The 22,016-nt window shown below is 40.4% G+C and overlaps 1 protein-coding gene across 50 annotated transcripts in view; it reads right to left on the reverse strand.

Annotated features, from left to right (window-relative positions):
- Positions 1–22,016, reverse strand: part of LOC128017062 (IgGFc-binding protein-like) — a 46,896-nt gene that overhangs the window by 9,387 nt on the left and 15,493 nt on the right. For 19 of the 50 annotated variants that reach the window (XM_052602163.1, XM_052602168.1, XM_052602166.1 and 16 more), the window contains 49 exons: positions 21,658–21,902; positions 21,378–21,526; positions 21,167–21,295; positions 20,949–21,087; positions 20,719–20,860; positions 20,428–20,624; positions 20,191–20,329; positions 19,797–19,913; positions 19,508–19,632; positions 19,025–19,170; positions 18,677–18,820; positions 18,457–18,564; positions 18,124–18,293; positions 12,315–12,517; positions 12,079–12,220; positions 11,562–11,755; positions 11,334–11,478; positions 10,892–11,136; positions 10,612–10,760; positions 10,401–10,529; positions 10,179–10,317; positions 9,949–10,090; positions 9,658–9,854; positions 9,421–9,559; positions 9,027–9,143; positions 8,738–8,862; positions 8,255–8,400; positions 7,909–8,052; positions 7,689–7,796; positions 7,356–7,525; positions 6,917–7,119; positions 6,681–6,822; positions 6,164–6,357; positions 5,926–6,070; positions 5,484–5,728; positions 5,204–5,352; positions 4,993–5,121; positions 4,771–4,909; positions 4,541–4,682; positions 4,250–4,446; positions 4,013–4,151; positions 3,396–3,512; positions 3,068–3,192; positions 2,600–2,745; positions 2,252–2,395; positions 2,032–2,139; positions 1,699–1,868; positions 1,260–1,462; positions 86–227 (listed from right to left, as the gene is read on the reverse strand). In XM_052602163.1, the coding sequence (XP_052458123.1) occupies positions 86–227; positions 1,260–1,462; positions 1,699–1,868; positions 2,032–2,139; positions 2,252–2,395; positions 2,600–2,745; positions 3,068–3,192; positions 3,396–3,512; positions 4,013–4,151; positions 4,250–4,446; positions 4,541–4,682; positions 4,771–4,909; positions 4,993–5,121; positions 5,204–5,352; positions 5,484–5,728; positions 5,926–6,070; positions 6,164–6,357; positions 6,681–6,822; positions 6,917–7,119; positions 7,356–7,525; positions 7,689–7,796; positions 7,909–8,052; positions 8,255–8,400; positions 8,738–8,862; positions 9,027–9,143; positions 9,421–9,559; positions 9,658–9,854; positions 9,949–10,090; positions 10,179–10,317; positions 10,401–10,529; positions 10,612–10,760; positions 10,892–11,136; positions 11,334–11,478; positions 11,562–11,755; positions 12,079–12,220; positions 12,315–12,517; positions 18,124–18,293; positions 18,457–18,564; positions 18,677–18,820; positions 19,025–19,170; positions 19,508–19,632; positions 19,797–19,913; positions 20,191–20,329; positions 20,428–20,624; positions 20,719–20,860; positions 20,949–21,087; positions 21,167–21,295; positions 21,378–21,526; positions 21,658–21,902 (7,563 nt within the window). Of the gene's footprint in view, positions 1–85; positions 228–1,259; positions 1,463–1,698; positions 1,869–2,031; positions 2,140–2,251; positions 2,396–2,599; positions 2,746–3,067; positions 3,193–3,395; positions 3,513–4,012; positions 4,152–4,249; positions 4,447–4,540; positions 4,683–4,770; positions 4,910–4,992; positions 5,122–5,203; positions 5,353–5,483; positions 5,729–5,925; positions 6,071–6,163; positions 6,358–6,680; positions 6,823–6,916; positions 7,120–7,355; positions 7,526–7,688; positions 7,797–7,908; positions 8,053–8,254; positions 8,401–8,737; positions 8,863–9,026; positions 9,144–9,420; positions 9,560–9,657; positions 9,855–9,948; positions 10,091–10,178; positions 10,318–10,400; positions 10,530–10,611; positions 10,761–10,891; positions 11,137–11,333; positions 11,479–11,561; positions 11,756–12,078; positions 12,221–12,314; positions 12,518–12,730; positions 12,901–13,063; positions 13,172–13,283; positions 13,428–13,631; positions 13,778–14,114; positions 14,240–14,403; positions 14,521–18,123; positions 18,294–18,456; positions 18,565–18,676; positions 18,821–19,024; positions 19,171–19,507; positions 19,633–19,796; positions 19,914–20,190; positions 20,330–20,427; positions 20,625–20,718; positions 20,861–20,948; positions 21,088–21,166; positions 21,296–21,377; positions 21,527–21,657; positions 21,903–22,016 lie in introns of all 50 variants that reach the window. The other 31 variants (XM_052602184.1, XM_052602189.1, XM_052602155.1 and 28 more) reach the window with 30 other exon arrangements.

The following is a 22,016-nucleotide window of genomic DNA, read 5'->3' on the forward strand; positions in this document are numbered from 1 at the left end:
CAGTTTGTGCAGATCTACATGCTTTTTTTTAATGTGATAAGATGCTAAAAACTATACAATGTGTAGACTAGTTTATATTTGTTACCAAGTGGTTTGCAGCCATAGTCTCCATCTTGAAGTTGGCAGCTCTCAGTAGGAAGACAACTGGTGTTGTAACACTGTATATTTCCTCCTCCCTCACATGTACACTTCTGTGTACAGCCCTCCAGATACCAGCTCTCATTTACCTAAATACGGCCACATTGATAGGTATGTGTTAGAAATCCACAAGGCAAGCACATTTCTCCTATTTTTGAACATTAACATCTTATATTCTGCATTGCGTTTTCAGCAATAGGTAATATAGATGCTACTAGCATGGGTTTTGATTTATCACAGTAACTCGACTCATTTTAATCAGTTTATCAAAAGATTATTGCATTGATTCGAATCGAGATTCGTCCAGTAGGTGGCGACAATGCCATGTTGTTTTGTGCAGGGATTAATAAAGCATTTTAACTCAACCGAACTGTAATAAAATATAAAGCTGATGAATGTTATATATTTATATTTAATATTAATTTGTCTGATATAGCCATAAAATGTCATTATTTCTATAGCTAAATAAATGAATAAGCATTTAACATATATAAATCACATGAATGAGAATCAAGCATAAAATACAAATAACTGAAAGCAACAAACGATCTCAAAGTGAAACATAACAACAACAGCACAAATAAAGTAGCAAACTGAATCATTTATACATGCCGCGGTGCATTGTGGGCAACTCGAGTACCATGTAGATCCCCAGATTGGTCAATGTCCCTGTTGAATAAAACTGCATATGCCGGTTAAGTATGTTTTAACGCTGGGAAAAACATACCTTACCAGCATATGCAGTTTTTTCAGTGCTTAAGTGGAAGAGCTTGTTGTTTGGCTATTTGAGTTGTTGATTTTGCTGTGTAGTGTTTAAAGCACATTTGGAGAGCTTGCTTGTCATTTTCTTGCAAGAATGACAAACTTACAACAAGCCTAAAAATTTGAACGAAATCTTTAATAATTAATTTCACTTAACTTCTATTTAGGTGAACTACAAAAGCTAAAATGATGGATAATGTAATGAAGAGAAATGTATGTTTTCAGTTTACTCGTTTTGTTTGTAGTGGTTCTTTGGATATTTTAATCAAAACTTCCCAACTTCCCTACTCCAGGCGTCATTTTCATAATCTTGCCTATGGCCCCAGAACTGCATGGGTCAGCCTTAGTGTTAAACTCACTGGATGGTAGGAGCCTGAGGAGTCCACACAGCCGCAGTCTTTAACAGGAACACATTTGCTGTCACTGAGGATGAAGCCAGGGTCACACTCACAGCCCTCGACACACTTCTCACTGCAGCCCGGGGGTCCATTGATACCCAGACATGTCTCCGGACAGGAGCTCACACACATGGAGTAATGGCTGTTTGGAGGACATTCCAGAGCTGTAGAAAAATGAAGGAAAAACAGCATTAAATTATGAAAATAAGTCTCCAAGGCATAGGTACCTGTCTTTCTGTGATGGCATTCCTGCCTTCTCTGCCTTGGCCATTAAAGGCATAAAGGCCCCATAAATAATAAAAATAATAAGGCTAAAGTAATTGTTCAATTCTAGCTTTCCTATTCCTATATTTCCTATACCTTAATCCAGTTTGATACAATAAATGAGAGAATGACTCACGACAGAAGTCTGGCTCTCTCCATGGATGGACAGGTGCACCTGCACTCAGGCAAGCATCAGTGTAAGCCTGAAGCTGGTCACAAAGGACCTGCTGAAGCCCCTGATAACGGCACATATCAAACACACAGCTCTGGAAGTAAGGCAACGGGTTCACCACCTTTATACAGTCCCTGTGAGGAGCAAATATGAGAGAAAGTGGGCAATTATTAATCATTAAAAGACCTTCATTGTCTCATGCTAGAGTCCGTATGAATAACACAGCGTGTTTATTCCTTATGATTCATTTCAAATTGAATGTTTCAACATTGTTTTCGTAGTTTGGTAAATCCTAACCTAAATGCTCCATTTGTGTCAGTTATTCTCCCACAGTTCTCTGGGTTTGACACGACGCCCTCCAGCACATGATCGCAGGGAGGTTGAGGCCCGGGGTCAGGCTTGCACCTGAAAACACAACACAGATCTGAAGTGATCAACACTGACATTATCGAGCATGGGAAAATAACTTAATCCTAAAAAAACAGCCTGATTATGAAGAAGAGTGAGAGTTACTGACGTTGCATCCTCATCCTCATCAGTTTTCCAGCTGTCGCCAAACTGATTTGAGCTGTCGGTTTGGGAGCCATCAGGCTTAGTGAAATCATTATTGGGGTTTCCATCATAGTCCCCACACAGGCCACACATCTGGTCATAGTAGGAACTGATAAAATGAGTCAGAGGAATAAAAAGATAGATTAATGTAAAGATATACATTTCCCAGAGAAGCTTTTTGATTTTTCTTTTAGAGGATTTACTTAAGATCTGCAACCCTTAACAATCATTGTGGTTCTTAGTGTTTCCTGTCAAATGCTTCAGGTCACAATGATGCATAAACTTCATCAGGATGTTTAAATAGTTTAATTACCTGGGAACAGAGATTTTAGCGTAATGATTGCCGTCCCACTGCACCTTCAGGCCGAACGGAGTTGTGAGGATTACATATTGTCCAGCAACAGACAGTGAAATGAGCGGAGATGGGGAGTGAGGGAGAGACACCCTGAGTCCATTCACCTGTGTGTGGAAAAGAGATAACCAGAGGTGGATTGAAGGCAAATGACTTTTTTTCTTTAAAAATAAGATTAATCTAGTAAAACAGAAACATTGACATAGGGATAATGTTACTATGAACAGAATAGGAACACTTAATAGAAAATATTTAAGACAAGAGTTATGTCTCAAAACTGTTATGTGCAATAACACAACCCCAGAGATTATAATCTAAGAGAGACTAAAATATATTGTGACTGTTTACTAAAAATCCCAATCCTTGATATCAAGACTACAGAATGACTTCAGTTATGGTTTAATGAAGGCAGCTGCTGTGGATACTGACCAGAGTTCTCCTGTTTTTCATCATTGTCACTGTGATGCCGTCAACAGTCACGTACAGTTTCCTCAGGTAAGAAACGCCAGAAATGCCTCTTTCCTCATTCTTGGCCTCAATGGAGAACCAGGGACCTGCAGTCCCAAGATAGTGTGAAGTGATAGTGAAGTTAATTTTGAAGCTGTGCATGTATATTCTTATTCTAAGTTGATTTAGGGGACATTTAGTATACATTTTATCAATAGTAAGAATACAAGAGTTTACCACTTCATATCACCTGCTGATGACCAAAGCACTCTAATGTCACTGCTGATAGTTGGCTTTGGCCATTACTTACCAGTGTTGTTTTTGCAGGTGCGGGCCAGAGAGTAGGTACAAGTGCCCATGTAGCTGTAGTATTTGCCATCAAAGGTGTTATAATGAGGATCACCAGAGATAATACAGTCTTGAGACTCTGAGAGAGAAAAAAGAGATTGATTAACTATTTTCCAGCTTTAGAATGTGTGAACTTAAATAGTTTACTGTTGCACACTGTTTGTAAATAATGAAAAGCTGATGTTTTGACCTGTTTGCATGTGATACAACATCATATGACTCACGGAATACTATTATATAAAGTACGTTCACAAGCATAACCAAGCTAGAGTGTCCATCTCTCTAGCCAAATATACTTAAAATAATATTTAGGAGGATTAATTTCACACCATATCTTTCCTTTTAGAGCCAGTCCACAAAGCTGATATCAGTTGCTGTCTCATTAATGGAAATACATGCTGGATAAACCAGAGCTAAAAATGCATCTAAATCTGTTAGTTCAGCATTGCAAAAACTGGATTTGTATGATTTTTAAGTCAGACATTTATTTTAAAAATACATTATTGCTTTAATCTGTCTGAGATTGGATGGATGGTTGTTTAAAAACTGAATGGAAACTGAGTTAACCAGAGTACTCACCTTGTGGGTAACACCCAATTACTCCATCCTGTACTCCACATTGTTCCATTGGTGGGCAGTCAGCAGCACTGCAGGTAACAAATGGGGGGTTGCACTTACACTGTAGCTCACAGTCCTTAGTGAAGAACTCTTCACCTGGCTAAATCCACAGAGAGAGGAAAAGTCATGACAAATACTAGTTGATTGACTATAACAAACCATTTCTGTCCTAAATAATACCACATTCAATTTCCTCACCTTATAATAATGTCCGTTATAGCTGCAGCCACATGTATCTTCTTTCACACACTGGCCAGCACTGAGGATATATCCAGGGTCACAAACACATCCTTCAGAGCAAGGCCCGCTGCACTGACTTGGTGGAGTTGGATTGCAGGAAGGCTGGCAAACTGGTGCACATGATTCAAAGTGACTGTTGGCTGGGCATTTCAGAGCTGGAGAGGAACAATGTGTGTTAGTGTGAATCATCATTTTGTCTGTATTTTTGTCAGAGTTTATGGTAAAGGACTATCTGTTCTTCAGACATACGACAGAAGGTGCTGTTTCTCCAGGGTCCAATTGTGACGCCACGGTCCTGACATTCATTGACGTATGACTCTATTGCTTCACACAATGCAGAATGAGCACCATCCAGCTCACAAACATCAAACAAGCAGTCTTTGAAGAAGCCCTATACACACAGGGTTAAGATCTTTAAATATCTGTTGTTTGATTAAGCATTCATATTCAAAAGCATTAACAGATTTGATTTTACTCACATTGGGGTTGACTTTTGGATGGCAAGCAGCAAATGGGCCATTGCTGTTCAATATGATACCACAGTAAGCAGGACCTTCATACAACTCCTCCTCAGCATCTGTACACCCTGTGGATGGACCAACCTCTGGCTTGTTACACCTGAAGGAGGAATCAGAGGTGAGGTCTCTATGATCTGAGTTAATAGAGATAAGGCTGTTAGTTGTCACAGCATAGTGCCTTACTCAGGGTCTATGTTCCAGCTGTGGCCAAAGTCATTGGGGCTTTGGACCAGTTCACCAGTTGGGGTCTGGAAGTCATCCTGAGAGTCTCCGTTGTAGTCCCCACACAGCCCACAAAGTTTGTCCTCATAGCTTTAAAATGATCACAAGCATGTAGAGATATTCAAAAGTGAATCAAGTTATAAAAGAAGAATTTAATAAGAACCATACTCACTCCTTGATAACTTTAATGTCCATATAGTGGTTTCCATCATAACGTACAGTTACTCCAAAGTTCAAGGCCACTGTGTAGTGCTTGCCAGACATAAAAATATCAACACCACTGACAGGACTCAGAGGAATGTTCACATTGGTACCATTGACCTGAGAAAAGTCAGAAAACAGAATTGTCCATTTGAATGTGCCACTAAATTAGATGTATATATAACATTTACTATTGTATACATGATGGTGTATGAATCATTAATATTGAAAACAATGTTCTTTTCTCTTACCTGCACAATACCTCCTTTCAGAATGGACACTATTACTCCCAGTGCATGGACATGAACTGCCTTTACATAGCTGATATGAGGATTGTTGAAGCGATTCTCATTGTCTGTGTATACAGCGAAGTGAGGCACGTCTGTGCTGTTACAAGGCTCGGACATCAGGTAAGAACAGTTTCCCATGAAGTCATAGCGCCGGTTATCAAAGGTGGTGTAATGGGGGTCACCAGAAGCAATACAGGTGGAGGTTCCTGTGAGAGAAAAATCCCTTGGTGTCAAAGATATAAATTCAAACCAAAATGCTTAAAGTAGCAGATTGTATGAAATGGCTTTGCGTTTGGAAGTTAGCATGTTGTTTGAGGGTATTCAAAGATAATCTGTAAACTGATAGCTTGTCTGTAAAAATAATCATAGATTAAGAGAAGATTGTTGTGGCTTTCTGTAATACCTTTAGGGTAGCAGCCATGCACTCCACCAACCTCCCGACATTCTTCTGTCACAGGGTCACAGGTGTTGTCCACACAGTCGAAAGTGTAGTTGCCAGCACAGCGACACAACTTGGAACAGCCATCTCCAAATATGATCTCACCGGGCTGAGTGTAAACACAGACCAAGATTTTTAGAGTAAAGGCTTCGGTCCCAAAACTGGGAAAAATGCTGCCTCACAACAATGACAACTCATGTACCTCAAAGTAATTGTTTTCTTCATCCAGACATCCACACTGCTCAATAGGAACACAGCGCTGGCCACGGAAAACAAATCCTGGTTTACAGAAGCAGCCGCTGATGCAAGAACCAGAGCAGTTAGTAGAGGGTGCTGAGCATGAAGGAATACAGGCTGGGCCACAATCAATGTACTCAGAGTCTGGAGGGCAGGTCACTGTTTGAAGACAAGAAGAGTTGCTTACAGTAACTATACATAAGGTGTAACTTCTTGATAATGTAGGAACAAGAACCCATGTGCAGGTACTTAAGTGATGTACTTTATCAAAGGAGGTATTGAGGGTCACCAGAGATTAAATATAAAGAGAAGGATAACAATGAAGGAGTACAATTCAGAAAGATAAGCTCTAGATATATCAGGATTGCCAACTGGTTTGTTTATCTTGATGTGTGTATATTCATTTTATGATGAGATATGTAAATGCACCAGTACATGTGATCAAAACTTTATCATGTATACACCAGTACTATAATTGTTACCGCTTGGTTTGCAGACATAGTCTCCATCTTGAAGCTGGCAGCTCTCACTAGGAGGACAGCTGGTGTCATAACAGTGAATATTTCCTCCACCTTCACATGTGCAATGCTGTTTACAGCCCTCCAGATACCAGCTCTCATTTACCTAAATATCAAAAGACAAGTTTGCTGTGTTTTTATGAAAGTTTGAATCAAAGTTTTGTCAATGCTACATCAGTCAGCCTTAGTGTTAAACTCACTGGATGGTAGGAGCCTGAGGAGTCCACACAGCCGCAGTCTTTAACAGGAACACATTTGCTGTCACTGAGGATGAAGCCAGCGTCACACTCACAGCCCTCGACACACTTCTCACTGCATCCCGGGGGTCCATTGATACCCAGACATGTCTCCGGACAGGAGCTCACACACATGGAGTAATGGCTGTTTGGAGGACATTCCAGAGCTGTACAAAAATGAAGGAAAAACAGCATTAAATTATGAAAATAAGTTTCCAAGGCATAGGTACCTGTCTTTCTGTGATGGCATTCCTGGCTTCTCTGCCTTGGCCATTAAAGGCATAAAGGCCCCATAAATAATAAAAATAATAAGGCTAAAGTAATTGTTCAATTCTAGCTTTCCTATTCCTATATTTCCTATACCTTAATCCAGTTTGATACAATAAATGAGAGAATGACTCACGACAGAAGTCTGGCTCTCTCCATGGATGGACAGGTGCACCTGCACTCAGGCAAGCGTCAGTGTAAGCCTGAAGCTGGTCACAAAGGACCTGCTGAAGCCCCTGATAACGGCACATATCAAACACACAGCTCTGGAAGTAAGGCAACGGGTTCACCACCTTTATACAGTCCCTGTGAGGAGCAAATATGAGAGAAAGTGGGCAATTATTAATCATTAAAAGACCTTCATTGTCTCATGCTAGAATCCGTATGAATAACACAGCGTGCTTATTCCTTATGATTCATTTCAAATTGAATGTTTCAACATTGTTTTCGTAGTTTGGTAAATCCTAACCTAAATGCTCCATTTGTGTCAGTTATTCTCCCACAGTTCTCTGGGTTTGACACGACGCCCTCCAGCACAGGATCGCAGGGAGGTTGAGGCCCGGGGTCAGGCTTGCACCTGAAAACACAACAAAGATCTGAAGTGATCAACACTGACATTATCGAGCATGGGAAGTTAACTTAATCCTAATAAAACAGTCTGATTATGAAGAAGAGTGAAATTTACTGACGTTGCATCCTCATCCTCATCAGTTTTCCAGCTGTCGCCAAACTGATTTGAGCTGTCGGTTTGGGAGCCATCAGGCTTAGTGAAATCATTATTGGGGTTTCCATCATAGTCCCCACACAGGCCACACATCTGGTCATAGTAGGAACTGATAAAATGAGTCAGAGGAATAAAAAGATAGATTAATGTAAAGATATACATTTCCCAGAGAAGCTTTTTGATTTTTCGTAGAGGATTTACTTAAGATCTGCAACCCTTAACAATCACTGTGGTTCTTAGTGTTTCCTGTCAAATGCTTCAGGTCAGAATGATGCATAAACTTCATCAGGATGTTTAAATAGTTTAAGTACCTGGGAACAGAGATTTTAGCGTAATGATTGCCGTCCCACTGCACCTTCAGGCCGAACGGAGTTGTGAGGATTACATATTGTCCAGCAACAGACAGTGAAATGAGCGGAGATGGGGAGTGAGGGAGAGACACCCTGAGTCCATTCACCTGTGTGTGGAAAAGAGATAACCAGAGGGGGATTGAAGGCTAATGATAAAATTAACAAGAAGAACTATGATTTTATTTATTTCGCTTTATTTTCTAGATAGTTCCTGGAAAATTGAAAAAATGGACAGATGGATAATCTCACTATGAACAGATTATGAACAACTGAAAGAAAATATTTGATAACAACTATTATGTCCATTTACTTAATCTCAAGGATTACATCCCAGAGAGAGTTTAATATACTGAAACCATTTATTTAAAACCTAGAATCATGATATCAAGACTACAGAATGACTTCAGTTATGGTTTAATGAAGGCAGCTGCTGTGGATACTGACCAGAGTTCTCCTGTTTTTCATCATTGTCACTGTGATGCCGTCAACAGTCACGTACAGTTTCCTCAGGTAAGAAACGCCAGAAACTCCTCTCTCTTCATTCTTGGCCTCAATGGAGAACCAGGGACCTGCAGAAGAGAGTAAGGTATTGTTATTTTGAAGCTCTGTAATTCTTTAAACTCTTAAAACTTTTGAAGTTTATTTCAGGGATATGTTATGCACATTAAATCAATAGTAAACTCATTGCTACTGTAGTTGTGGATCTTTGTATCCTATCTTGACTATTGCTTACCAGTGTTGTTTTTGCAGGTGCGGGCCAGAGTGTAGGTACAAGTGCCCATGTAGCTGTAGTATTTGCCATCAAAGGTGTTATAATGAGGATCACCAGAGATAATACAGTCTTTAGATTCTGAGAAAATGAGAAAAGAGATAAAAATGATATGCTACAAATATTGTATATTTAGTTTTGTATATATTCAATTATTTGAAAATAATGCAACCTCCTAGGACCCCAAAACATACACAGCACTGAGGCCAGTAGTAATCTGTTTAACTAGATGAAGCCAAGTAACAGTCGCATGTATAATAATAAAAAAAAATATTTACTTTAAAAATGAATTACTTTATTCTGATTGAAATCAAACTTTTGATGGAAACACACTTTCTGAGTTAACCCGAGTACTCACCTTGTGGGTAACACCCAATTACTCCATCCTGTACTCCACATTGTTCCATTGGTGGGCAGTCAGCAGCACTACAGGTAACAAATGGGGGGTTGCACTTACACTGTAGCTCACAGTCCTTAGTGAAGAACTCTTCACCTGGCTAAATCCACAGAGAGAGGAAAAGTCATGACAAATACTAGTTGATTGACTATGACAAACCATTTCTGTCCTAGATGATACCACATTCAATTTCCTCACCTTATAATAATGTCCGTTATAGCTGCAGCCACATGTATCTTCTTTCACACACTGGCCAGCACTGAGGATATATCCAGGGTCACAAACACATCCTTCAGAGCAAGGCCCGCTGCACTGACTTGGTGGAGTTGGATTGCAGGAAGGCTGGCAAACTGGTGCACATGATTCAAAGTGACTGTTGGCTGGGCATTTCAGAGCTGGAGAGGAACAATGTGTGTTAGTGTGAATCATCATTTTGTCTGTATTTTTGTCAGAGTTTATGGTAAAGGGCTATTTTTTCTTCAGACATACGACAGAAGGTGCTGTTTCTCCAGGGTCCAATTGTGACGCCACGGTCCTGACATTCGTTGACGTATGACTCTATTGCTTCACACAATGCAGAATGAGCACCATCCAGCTCACAAACATCAAACAAGCAGTCTTTGAAGAAGCCCTATACACACAGGGTTAAGATCTTTAAATATCTGTTGTTTGATTAAGCATTCAAATTCAAAAGCATTAACAGATTTGATTTTACTCACATTGGGGTTGACTTTTGGATGGCAAGCAGCAAATGGGCCATTGCTGTTCAATATGATACCACAGTAAGCAGGACCTTCATACAACTCCTCCTCAGCATCTGTACACCCTGTGGATGGACCAACCTCTGGCTTGTTACACCTGAAGGAGGAATCAGAGGTGAGGTCTCTATGATCTGAGTTAATAGAGATAAGGCTGTTAGTTGTCACAGCATAGTGCCTTACTCAGGGTCTATGTTCCAGCTGTGGCCAAAGTCATTGGGGCTTTGGACCAGTTCACCAGTTGGGGTCTGGAAGTCATCCTGAGAGTCTCCGTTGTAGTCCCCACACAGCCCACAAAGTTTGTCCTCATAGCTGTAAAATGATCACAAGCATGTAGAGATATTCAAAAGTGAATCAAGTTATAAAAGAAGAATTTAATAAGAACCATACTCACTCCTTGATAACTTTAATGTCCATATAGTGGTTTCCATCGTAACGTACAGTTACTCCAAAGTTCAAGGCCACTGTGTAGTGCTTGCCAGACATAAAAATATCAACACCACTGACAGGACTCAGAGGAATGTTCACATTGGTGCCATTGACCTGAGAAAAGTCAGAAAACAGAATTGTCCATTTGAATGTGCCACTAAATTAGATGTATATATAACATTTACTATTGTATACATAATGGTGTATGAATCATTAATATTGAAAACAATGTTCTTTTCTCTTACCTGCACAATACCTCCTTTCAGAATGGACACTATTACTCCCAGTGCATGGACATGAACTGCCTTTACATAGCTGATATGAGGATTGTTGAAGCGATTCTCATTGTCTGTGTATACAGCGAAGTGAGGCACGTCTGTGCTGTTACAAGGCTCGGACATCAGGTAAGAACAGTTTCCCATGAAGTCATAGCGCCGGTTATCAAAGGTGGTGTAATGGGGGTCACCAGAAGCAATACAGGTGGAGGTTCCTGTGAGAGAAAAATCCCTTGGTGTCAAAGATATAAATTCAAACAAAAGTGCTTAAAGTAGCAGATTGTATAAAATGGCTTTGCGTTTAGAAGTTAACATGTTGTTTGAGGGTATTCAAAGATAATCTGTAAACTGATAGCTTGTCTGTAAAAATAATCATAGATTAAGGGAAGATTGTTGTGGCTTTCTGTAATACCTTTAGGGTAGCAGCCATGCACTCCACCAACCTCCCGACATTCTTCTGTCACAGGGTCACAGGTGTTGTCCACACAGTCGAAAGTGTAGTTGCCAGCACAGCGACACAACTTGGAACAGCCATCTCCAAATATGATCTCACCGGGCTGAGTGTAAACACAGACCAAGATTTTTAGAGTAAAGGCTTCGGTCCCAAAACTGGGGAAAATGCTGCCTCACAACAATGTACCTCAAAGTAATTGTTTTCTTCATCCAGACATCCACACTGCTCAATAGGAACACAGCGCCGGCCACGGAAAACAAATCCTGGTTTACAGAAGCAGCCGCTGATGCAAGAACCAGAGCAGTTAGTAGAGGGTGCTGAGCATGAAGGAATACAGGCTGGGCCACAATCAATGTACTCAGAGTCTGGAGGGCAGGTCACTGTTTGAAGACAAGAAGAGTTGCTTACAGTAACTATACATAAGGTGTAACTTCTTGATAGTGTAGGAACAAGAAACCATGTGCAGGTACTTAAGTGATGTACTTTATCAAAGGAGGTATTGAGGGTCACCAGAGATTAAATATAAAGAGAAGGATAAAAATGAAGGAGTACAATTCAGAAAGATAAGCTCTAGATATATCAGGATTGCCAACTGGTTTGTTTATCTTGACGTGTGTATATTCATTATATGATGAGATATGTAAATGCACCAGTACATGTGATCAAAACTTTATCATGTATACACCAGTACTATAATTGTTACCGCTTGGTTTGCAGACATAGTCTCCATCTTGAAGCTGGCAGCTCTCACTAGGAGGACAGCTGGTGTCATAACAGTGAATATTTCCTCCACCTTCACATGTGCAGTGCTGTTTACAGCCCTCCAGATACCAGCTCTCATTTACCTAAATATCAAAAGACAAGTTTGCTGTGTTTTTATGAATGTTTGAATCAAAGTTTTGTCAATGCTACATCAGTCAGTCTTAGTGTTAAACTCACTGGATGGTAGGAGCCTGAGGAGTCCACACAGCCGCAGTCTTTAACAGGAACACATTTGCTGTCACTGAGGATGAAGCCAGCGTCACACTCACAGCCCTCGACACACTTCTCACTGCAGCCCGGGGGTCCATTGATACCCAGACATGTCTCCGGACAGGAGCTCACACACATGGAGTAATGGCTGTTTGGAGGACATTCCAGAGCTGTACAAAAATGAAGGAAAAACAGCATTAAATTATGAAAATAAGTTTCCAAGGCATAGGTACCTGTCTTTTTACCTTGGCCATTAAAGGCATAAAGGCCCCATAAATAATAAAAATAATAAGGATAAAGTAATTGTTCAATTCTAGCTTTCCTATTCCTATATTTCCTATACCTTAATCCAGTTTGATACAATAAATGAGAGAATGACTCACGACAGAAGTCTGGCTCTCTCCATGGATGGACAGGTGCACCTGCACTCAGGCAAGCGTCAGTGTAAGCCTGAAGCTGGTCACAAAGGACCTGCTGAAGCCCCTGATAACGGCACATATCAAACACACAGCTCTGGAAGTAAGGCAACGGGTTCACCACCTTTATACAGTCCCTGTGAGGAGCAAATATGAGAGAAAGTGGGCAATTATTTATCATTAAAAGACCTTCATTGTCTCATGCTAGAGTCCGTATGAATAACACAGCGTGTTTATTCCTTATGATTCATTTCAAATTGAATGTTTCAACATTGTTTTCGTAGTTTGGTAAATCCTAACCTAAATGCTCCATTTGTGTCAGTTATTCTCCCACAGTTCTCTGGGTTTGACACGACGCCCTCCAGCACAGGATCGCAGGGAGGTTGAGGCCCGGGGTCAGGCTTGCACCTGAAAACACAACACAGATCTGAAGTGATCAACACTGACATTATCGAGCATGGGAAGTTAACTTAATCCTAATAAAACAGTCTGATTATGAAGAAGAGTGAGAGTTACTGACGTTGCATCCTCATCCTCATCAGTTTTCCAGCTGTCGCCAAACTGATTTGAGCTGTCGGTTTGGGAGCCATCAGGCTTAGTGAAATCATTATTGGGGTTTCCATCATAGTCCCCACACAGGCCACACATCTGGTCATAGTAGGAACTGATAAAATGAGTCAGAGGAATAAAAAGATAGATTAATGTAAAGATATACATTTCCCAGAGAAGCTTTTAGATTTTTCTTTTAGAGGATTTACTTAAGATCTGCAACCCTTAACAATCATTGTGGTTCTTAGTGTTTCCTGTCAAATGCTTCAGGTCAGAATGATGCATAAACTTCATCAGGATGTTTAAATAGTTTAAGTACCTGGGAACAGAGATTTTAGCGTAATGATTGCCGTCCCACTGCACCTTCAGGCCGAACGGAGTTGTGAGGATTACATATTGTCCAGCAACAGACAGTGAAATGAGCGGAGATGGGGAGTGAGGGAGAGACACCCTGAGTCCATTCACCTGTGTGTGGAAAAGAGATAACCAGAGGGGGATTGAAGGCTAATGATAAAATTAACAAGAAGAACTATGATTTTATTTATTTCGCTTTATTTTCTAGATAGTTCCTGGAAAATTGAAAAAATGGACAGATGGATAATCTCACTATGAACAGATTATGAACAACTGAAAGAAAATATTTGATAACAACTATTATGTCCATTTACTTAATCTCAAGGATTAAATCCCAGAGAGAGTTTCATATACTGAAACCATTTATTTAAAACCTCAATTCATGATATCAAGACTACAGAATGACTTCAGTTATGGTTTAATGAAGGCAGCTGCTGTGGATACTGACCAGAGTTCTCCTGTTTTTCATCATTGTCACTGTGATGCCGTCAACAGTCACGTACAGTTTCCTCAGGTAAGAAACGCCAGAAACTCCTCTCTCTTCATTCTTGGCCTCAATGGAGAACCAGGGACCTGCAGAAGAGAGTAAGGTATTGTTATTTTGAAGCTCTGTAATTCTTTAAACTCTTAAAACTTTTGAAGTTTATTTCAGGGATATGTTATGCACATTAAATCAATAGTAAACTCATTGCTACTGTAGTTGTGGATCTTTGTATCCTATCTTGACTATTGCTTACCAGTGTTGTTTTTGCAGGTGCGGGCCAGAGTGTAGGTACAAGTGCCCATGTAGCTGTAGTATTTGCCATCAAAGGTGTTATAATGAGGATCACCAGAGATAATACAGTCTTTAGATTCTGAGAAAATGAGAAAAGAGATAAAAATGATATGTTACAAATATTGTATATATAGTTTTTTATATATTCAATTATTTGAAAATAATGCAACCTCCTAGGACCCCAAAACATACACAGCACTGAGGCCAGTAGTAATCTGTTTAACTAGATGAAGCCAAGTAACAGTCGCATGTATAATAATAAAAAAAAATATTTACTTTAAAAATGAATTACTTTATTCTGATTGAAATCAAACTTTTGATGGAAACACACTTTCTGAGTTAACCCGAGTACTCACCTTCTGGGTAACACCCAATTACTCCATCCTGTACTCCACATTGTTCCATTGGTGGGCAGTCAGCAGCACTACAGGTAACAAATGGGGGGTTGCACTTACACTGTAGCTCACAGTCCTTAGTGAAGAACTCTTCACCTGGCTAAATCCACAGAGAGAGGAAAAGTCATGACAAATACTAGTTGATTGACTATGACAAACCATTTCTGTCCTAAATGATACCACATTCAATTTCCTCACCTTATAATAATGTCCGTTATAGCTGCAGCCACATGTATCTTCTTTCACACACTGGCCAGCACTGAGGATATATCCAGGGTCACAAACACATCCTTCAGAGCAAGGCCCGCTGCACTGACTTGGTGGAGTTGGATTGCAGGAAGGCTGGCAAACTGGTGCACATGATTCAAAGTGACTGTTGGCTGGGCATTTCAGAGCTGGAGAGGAACAATGTGTGTTAGTGCGTGTCATCATTTTGTCTGTATTTTTGTCAGAGTTTATGGTAAAGGGCTATTTTTTCTTCAGACATACGACAGAAGGTGCTGTTTCTCCAGGGTCCAATTGTGACGCCACGGTCCTGACATTCATTGACGTATGACTCTATTGCTTCACACAATGCAGAATGAGCACCATCCAGCTCACAAACATCAAACAAGCAGTCTTTGAAGAAGCCCTATACACACAGGGTTAAGATCTTTAAATATCTGTTGTTCGATTAAGCATTCAAATTCAAAAGCATTAACAGATTTGATTTTACTCACATTGGGGTTGACTTTTGGATGACAAGCAGCAAATGGGCCATTGCTGTTCAATATGATACCACAGTAAGCAGGACCTTCATACAACTCCTCCTCAGCATCTGTACACCCTGTGGATGGACCAACCTCTGGCTTGTTACACCTGAAGGAGGAATCAGAGGTGAGGTCTCTATGATCTGAGTTAATAGAGATAAGGCTGTTGTCACAGCATAGTGCCTTACTCAGGGTCTATGTTCCAGCTGTGGCCAAAGTCATTGGGGCTTTGGACCAGTTCACCAGTTGGGGTCTGGAAGTCATCCTGAGAGTCTCCGTTGTAGTCCCCACACAGCCCACAAAGTTTGTCCTCATAGCTTTAAAATGATCACAAGCATGTAGAGATATTCAAAAGTGAATCAAGTTATAAAAGAAGAATTTAATAAGAACCATACTCACTCCTTGATAACTTTAATGTCCATATAGTGGTTTCCATCGTAACGTACAGTTACTCCAAAGTTCAAGGCCACTGTGTAGTGCTTGCCAGACATAAAAATATCAACACCACTGACAGGACTCAGAGGAATGTTCACATTGGTACCATTGACCTGAGAAAAGTCAGAAAACAGAATTGTCCATTTGAATGTGCCACTAAATTAGATGTATATATAACATTTACTATTGTATACATGATGGTGTATGAATCATTAATATTGAAAACAATGTTCTTTTCTCTTACCTGCACAATACCTCCTTTCAGAATGGACACTATTACTCCCAGTGCATGGACATGAACTGCCTTTACATAGCTGATATGAGGATTGTTGAAGCGATTCTCATTGTCTGTGTATACAGCGAAGTGAGGCACGTCTGTGCTGTTACAAGGCTCGGACATCAGGTAAGAACAGTTTCCCATGAAGTCATAGCGCCGGTTATCAAAGGTGGTGTAATGGGGGTCACCAGAAGCAATACAGGTGGAGGTTCCTGTGAGAGAAAAATCCCTTGGTGTCAAAGATATAAATTCAAACAAAAGTGCTTAAAGTAGCAGATTGTATAAAATGGCTTTGCGTTTGGAAGTTAACATGTTGTTTGAGGGTATTCAAAGATAATCTGTAAACTGATAGCTTGTCTGTAAAAATAATCATAGATTAAGGGAAGATTGTTGTGGCTTTCTGTAATACCTTTAGGGTAGCAGCCATGCACTCCACCAACCTCCCGACATTCTTCTGTCACAGGGTCACAGGTGTTGTCCACACAGTCGAAAGTGTAGTTGCCAGCACAGCGACACAACTTGGAACAGCCATCTCCAAATATGATCTCACCGGGCTGAGTGTAAACACAGACCAAGATTTTTAGAGTAAAGGCTTCGGTCCCAAAACTGGGGAAAATGCTGCCTCACAACAATGTACCTCAAAGTAATTGTTTTCTTCATCCAGACATCCACACTGCTCAATAGGAACACAGCGCCGGCCACGGAAAACAAATCCTGGTTTACAGAAGCAGCCGCTGATGCAAGAACCAGAGCAGTTAGTAGAGGGTGCTGAGCATGAAGGAATACAGGCTGGGCCACAATCAATGTACTCAGAGTCTGGAGGGCAGGTCACTGTTTGAAGACAAGAAGAGTTGCTTACAGTAACTATACATAAGGTGTAACTTCTTGATAGTGTAGGAACAAGAACCCATGTGCAGGTACTTAAGTGATGTACTTTATCAAAGGAGGTATTGAGGGTCACCAGAGATTAAATATAAAGAGAAGGATAAAAATGAAGGAGTACAATTCAGAAAGATAAGCTCTAGATATATCAGGATTGCCAACTGGTTTGTTTATCTTGACGTGTGTATATTCATTATATGATGAGATATGTAAATGCACCAGTACATGTGATCAAAACTTTATCATGTATACACCAGTACTATAATTGTTACCGCTTGGTTTGCAGACATAGTCTCCATCTTGAAGCTGGCAGCTCTCACTAGGAGGACAGCTGGTGTCATAACAGTGAATATTTCCTCCACCTTCACATGTGCAATGCTGTTTACAGCCCTCCAGATACCAGCTCTCATTTACCTAAATATCAAAAGACAAGTTTGCTGTGTTTTTATGAATGTTTGAATCAAAGTTTTGTCAATGCTACATCAGTCAGCCTTAGTGTTAAACTCACTGGATGGTAGGAGCCTGAGGAGTCCACACAGCCGCAGTCTTTAACAGGAACACATTTGCTGTCACTGAGGATGAAGCCAGCGTCACACTCACAGCCCTCGACACACTTCTCACTGCAGCCCGGGGGTCCATTGATACCCAGACACGTCTCCGGACAGGAGCTCACACACATGGAGTAATGGCTGTTTAGATGACATTCCAGAGCTGTACAAAAATGAAGGAAAAACAGCATTAAATTATGAAAATAAGTTTCCAAGGCATAGGTACCTGTACTGTGATGGCATTCCTGCCTTCTCTGCCTTGGCCATTAAAGGCATAAAGGCCCCATAAATAATAAAAATAATAAGGCTAAAGTAATTGTTCAATTCTAGCTTTCCTATTCCTATATTTCCTATACCTTAATCCAGTTTGATACAATAAATGAGAGAATGACTCACGACAGAAGTCTGGCTCTCTCCATGGATGGACAGGTGCACCTGCACTCAGGCAAGCGTCAGTGTAAGCCTGAAGCTGGTCACAAAGGACCTGCTGAAGCCCCTGATAACGGCACATATCAAACACACAGCTCTGGAAGTAAGGCAACGGGTTCACCACCTTTATACAGTCCCTGTGAGGAGCAAATATGAGAGAAAGTGGGCAATTATTAATCATTAAAAGACCTTCATTGTCTCATGCTAGAATCCGTATGAATAACACAGCGTGCTTATTCCTTATGATTCATTTCAAATTGAATGTTTCAACATTGTTTTCGTAGTTTGGTAAATCCTAACCTAAATGCTCCATTTGTGTCAGTTATTCTCCCACAGTTCTCTGGGTTTGACACGACGCCCTCCAGCACAGGATCGCAGGGAGGTTGAGGCCCGGGGTCAGGCTTGCACCTGAAAACACAACAAAGATCTGAAGTGATCAACACTGACATTATCGAGCATGGGAAGTTAACTTAATCCTAATAAAACAGTCTGATTATGAAGAAGAGTGAAATTTACTGACGTTGCATCCTCATCCTCATCAGTTTTCCAGCTGTCGCCAAACTGATTTGAGCTGTCGGTTTGGGAGCCATCAGGCTTAGTGAAATCATTATTGGGGTTTCCATCATAGTCCCCACACAGGCCACACATCTGGTCATAGTAGGAACTGATAAAATGAGTCAGAGGAATAAAAAGATAGATTAATGTAAAGATATACATTTCCCAGAGAAGCTTTTTGATTTTTCTTTTAGAGGATTTACTTAAGATCTGCAACCCTTAACAATCATTGTGGTTCTTAGTGTTTCCTGTCAAATGCTTCAGGTCACAATGATGCATAAACTTCATCAGGATGTTTAAATAGTTTAATTACCTGGGAACAGAGATTTTAGCGTAATGATTGCCGTCCCACTGCACCTTCAGGCCGAACGGAGTTGTGAGGATTACATATTGTCCAGCAACAGACAGTGAAATGAGCGGAGATGGGGAGTGAGGGAGAGACACCCTGAGTCCATTCACCTGTGTGTGGAAAAGAGATAACCAGAGGGGGATTGAAGGCTAATGATAAAATTAACAAGAAGAACTATGATTTTATTTATTTCGCTTTATTTTCTAGATAGTTCCTGGAAAATTGAAAAAATGGACAGATGGATAATCTCACTATGAAGAGATTATGAACAACTGAAAGAAAATATTTGATAACAACTATTATGTCCATTTACTTAATCTGAAGGATTAAATCCCAGAGAGAGTTTAATATACTGAAACCATTTATTTAAAACCTCAAATCATGATATCAAGATTACAGAATGACTTCAGTTATGGTTTAATGAAGGCAGCTGCTGTGGATACTGACCAGAGTTCTCCTGTTTTTCATCATTGTCACTGTGATGCCGTCAACAGTCACGTACAGTTTCCTCAGGTAAGAAACGCCAGAAACTCCTCTCTCTTCATTCTTGGCCTCAATGGAGAACCAGGGACCTGCAGAAGAGAGTAAGGTATTGTTATTTTGAAGCTCTGTAATTCTTTAAACTCTTAAAACTTTTGAAGATTATTTCAGGGATATGTTATGCACATTAAATCAATAGTAAACTCATTGCTACTGTAGTTGTGGATCTTTGTATCCTATCTTGACTATTGCTTACCAGTGTTGTTTTTGCAGGTGCGGGCCAGAGTGTAGGTACAAGTGCCCATGTAGCTGTAGTATTTGCCATCAAAGGTGTTATAATGAGGATCACCAGAGATAATACAGTCTTTAGATTCTGAGAAAATGAGAAAAGAGATAAAAATGATATGCTACAAATATTGTATATTTAGTATTGTATATATTCAGTTATTTGAAAATAATGCAACCTCCTAGGACCCCAAAACATACACAGCACTGAGGCCAGTAGTAATCTGTTTAACTAGATGAAGCCAAGTAACAGTCGCATGTATAATAATAAAAAAAAATATTTACTTTAAAAATGAATTACTTTATTCTGATTGAAATCAAACTTTTGATGGAAACACACTTTCTGAGTTAACCCGAGTACTCACCTTGTGGGTAACACCCAATTACTCCATCCTGTACTCCACATTGTTCCATTGGTGGGCAGTCAGCAGCACTGCAGGTAACAAATGGGGGGTTGCACTTACACTGTAGCTCACAGTCCTTAGTGAAGAACTCTTCACCTGGCTAAATCCACAGAGAGAGGAAAAGTCATGACAAATACTAGTTGATTGACTATGACAAACCATTTCTGTCCTAAATGATACCACATTCAATTTCCTCACCTTATAATAATGTCCGTTATAGCTGCAGCCACATGTATCTTCTTTCACACACTGGCCAGCACTGAGGATATATCCAGGGTCACAAACACATCCTTCAGAGCAAGGCCCGCTGCACTGACTTGGTGGAGTTGGATTGCAGGAAGGCTGGCAAACTGGTGCACATGATTCAAAGTGACTGTTGGCTGGGCATTTCAGAGCTGGAGAGGAACAATGTGTGTTAGTGCGTATCATCATTTTGTCTGTATTTTTGTCAGAGTTTATGGTAAAGGGCTATTTTTTCTTCAGACATACGACAGAAGGTGCTGTTTCTCCAGGGTCCAATTGTGACGCCACGGTCCTGACATTCGTTGACGTATGACTCTATTGCTTCACACAATGCAGAATGAGCACCATCCAGCTCACAAACATCAAACAAGCAGTCTTTGAAGAAGCCCTATACACACAGGGTTAAGATCTTTAAATATCTGTTGTTCGATTAAGCATTCAAATTCAAAAGCATTAACAGATTTGATTTTACTCACATTGGGGTTGACTTTTGGATGACAAGCAGCAAATGGGCCATTGCTGTTCAATATGATACCACAGTAAGCAGGACCTTCATACAACTCCTCCTCAGCATCTGTACACCCTGTGGATGGACCAACCTCTGGCTTGTTACACCTGAAGGAGGAATCAGAGGTGAGGTCTCTATGATCTGAGTTAATAGAGATAAGGCTGTTGTCACAGCATAGTGCCTTACTCAGGGTCTATGTTCCAGCTGTGGCCAAAGTCATTGGGGCTTTGGACCAGTTCACCAGTTGGGGTCTGGAAGTCATCCTGAGAGTCTCCGTTGTAGTCCCCACACAGCCCACAAAGTTTGTCCTCATAGCTTTAAAATGATCACAAGCATGTAGAGATATTCAAAAGTGAATCAAGTTATAAAAGAAGAATTTAATAAGAACCATACTCACTCCTTGATAACTTTAATGTCCATATAGTGGTTTCCATCGTAACGTACAGTTACTCCAAAGTTCAAGGCCACTGTGTAGTGCTTGCCAGACATAAAAATATCAACACCACTGACAGGACTCAGAGGAATGTTCACATTGGTGCCATTGACCTGAGAAAAGTCAGAAAACAGAATTGTCCATTTGAATGTGCCACTAAATTAGATGTATATATAACATTTACTATTGTATACATGATGGTGTATGAATCATTAATATTGAAAACAATGTTCTTTTCTCTTACCTGCACAATACCTCCTTTCAGAATGGACACTATTACTCCCAGTGCATGGACATGAACTGCCTTTACATAGCTGATATGAGGATTGTTGAAGCGATTCTCATTGTCTGTGTATACAGCGAAGTGAGGCACGTCTGTGCTGTTACAAGGCTCGGACATCAGGTAAGAACAGTTTCCCATGAAGTCATAGCGCCGGTTATCAAAGGTGGTGTAATGGGGGTCACCAGAAGCAATACAGGTGGAGGTTCCTGTGAGAGAAAAATCCCTTGGTGTCAAAGATATAAATTCAAACAAAAGTGCTTAAAGTAGCAGATTGTATAAAATGGCTTTGCGTTTGGAAGTTAACATGTTGTTTGAGGGTA

This window comes from Carassius gibelio, chromosome A7, assembly GCF_023724105.1.
Source record: "Carassius gibelio isolate Cgi1373 ecotype wild population from Czech Republic chromosome A7, carGib1.2-hapl.c, whole genome shotgun sequence".
In the NCBI taxonomy this organism is placed as follows: domain Eukaryota; kingdom Metazoa; phylum Chordata; class Actinopteri; order Cypriniformes; family Cyprinidae; genus Carassius; species Carassius gibelio.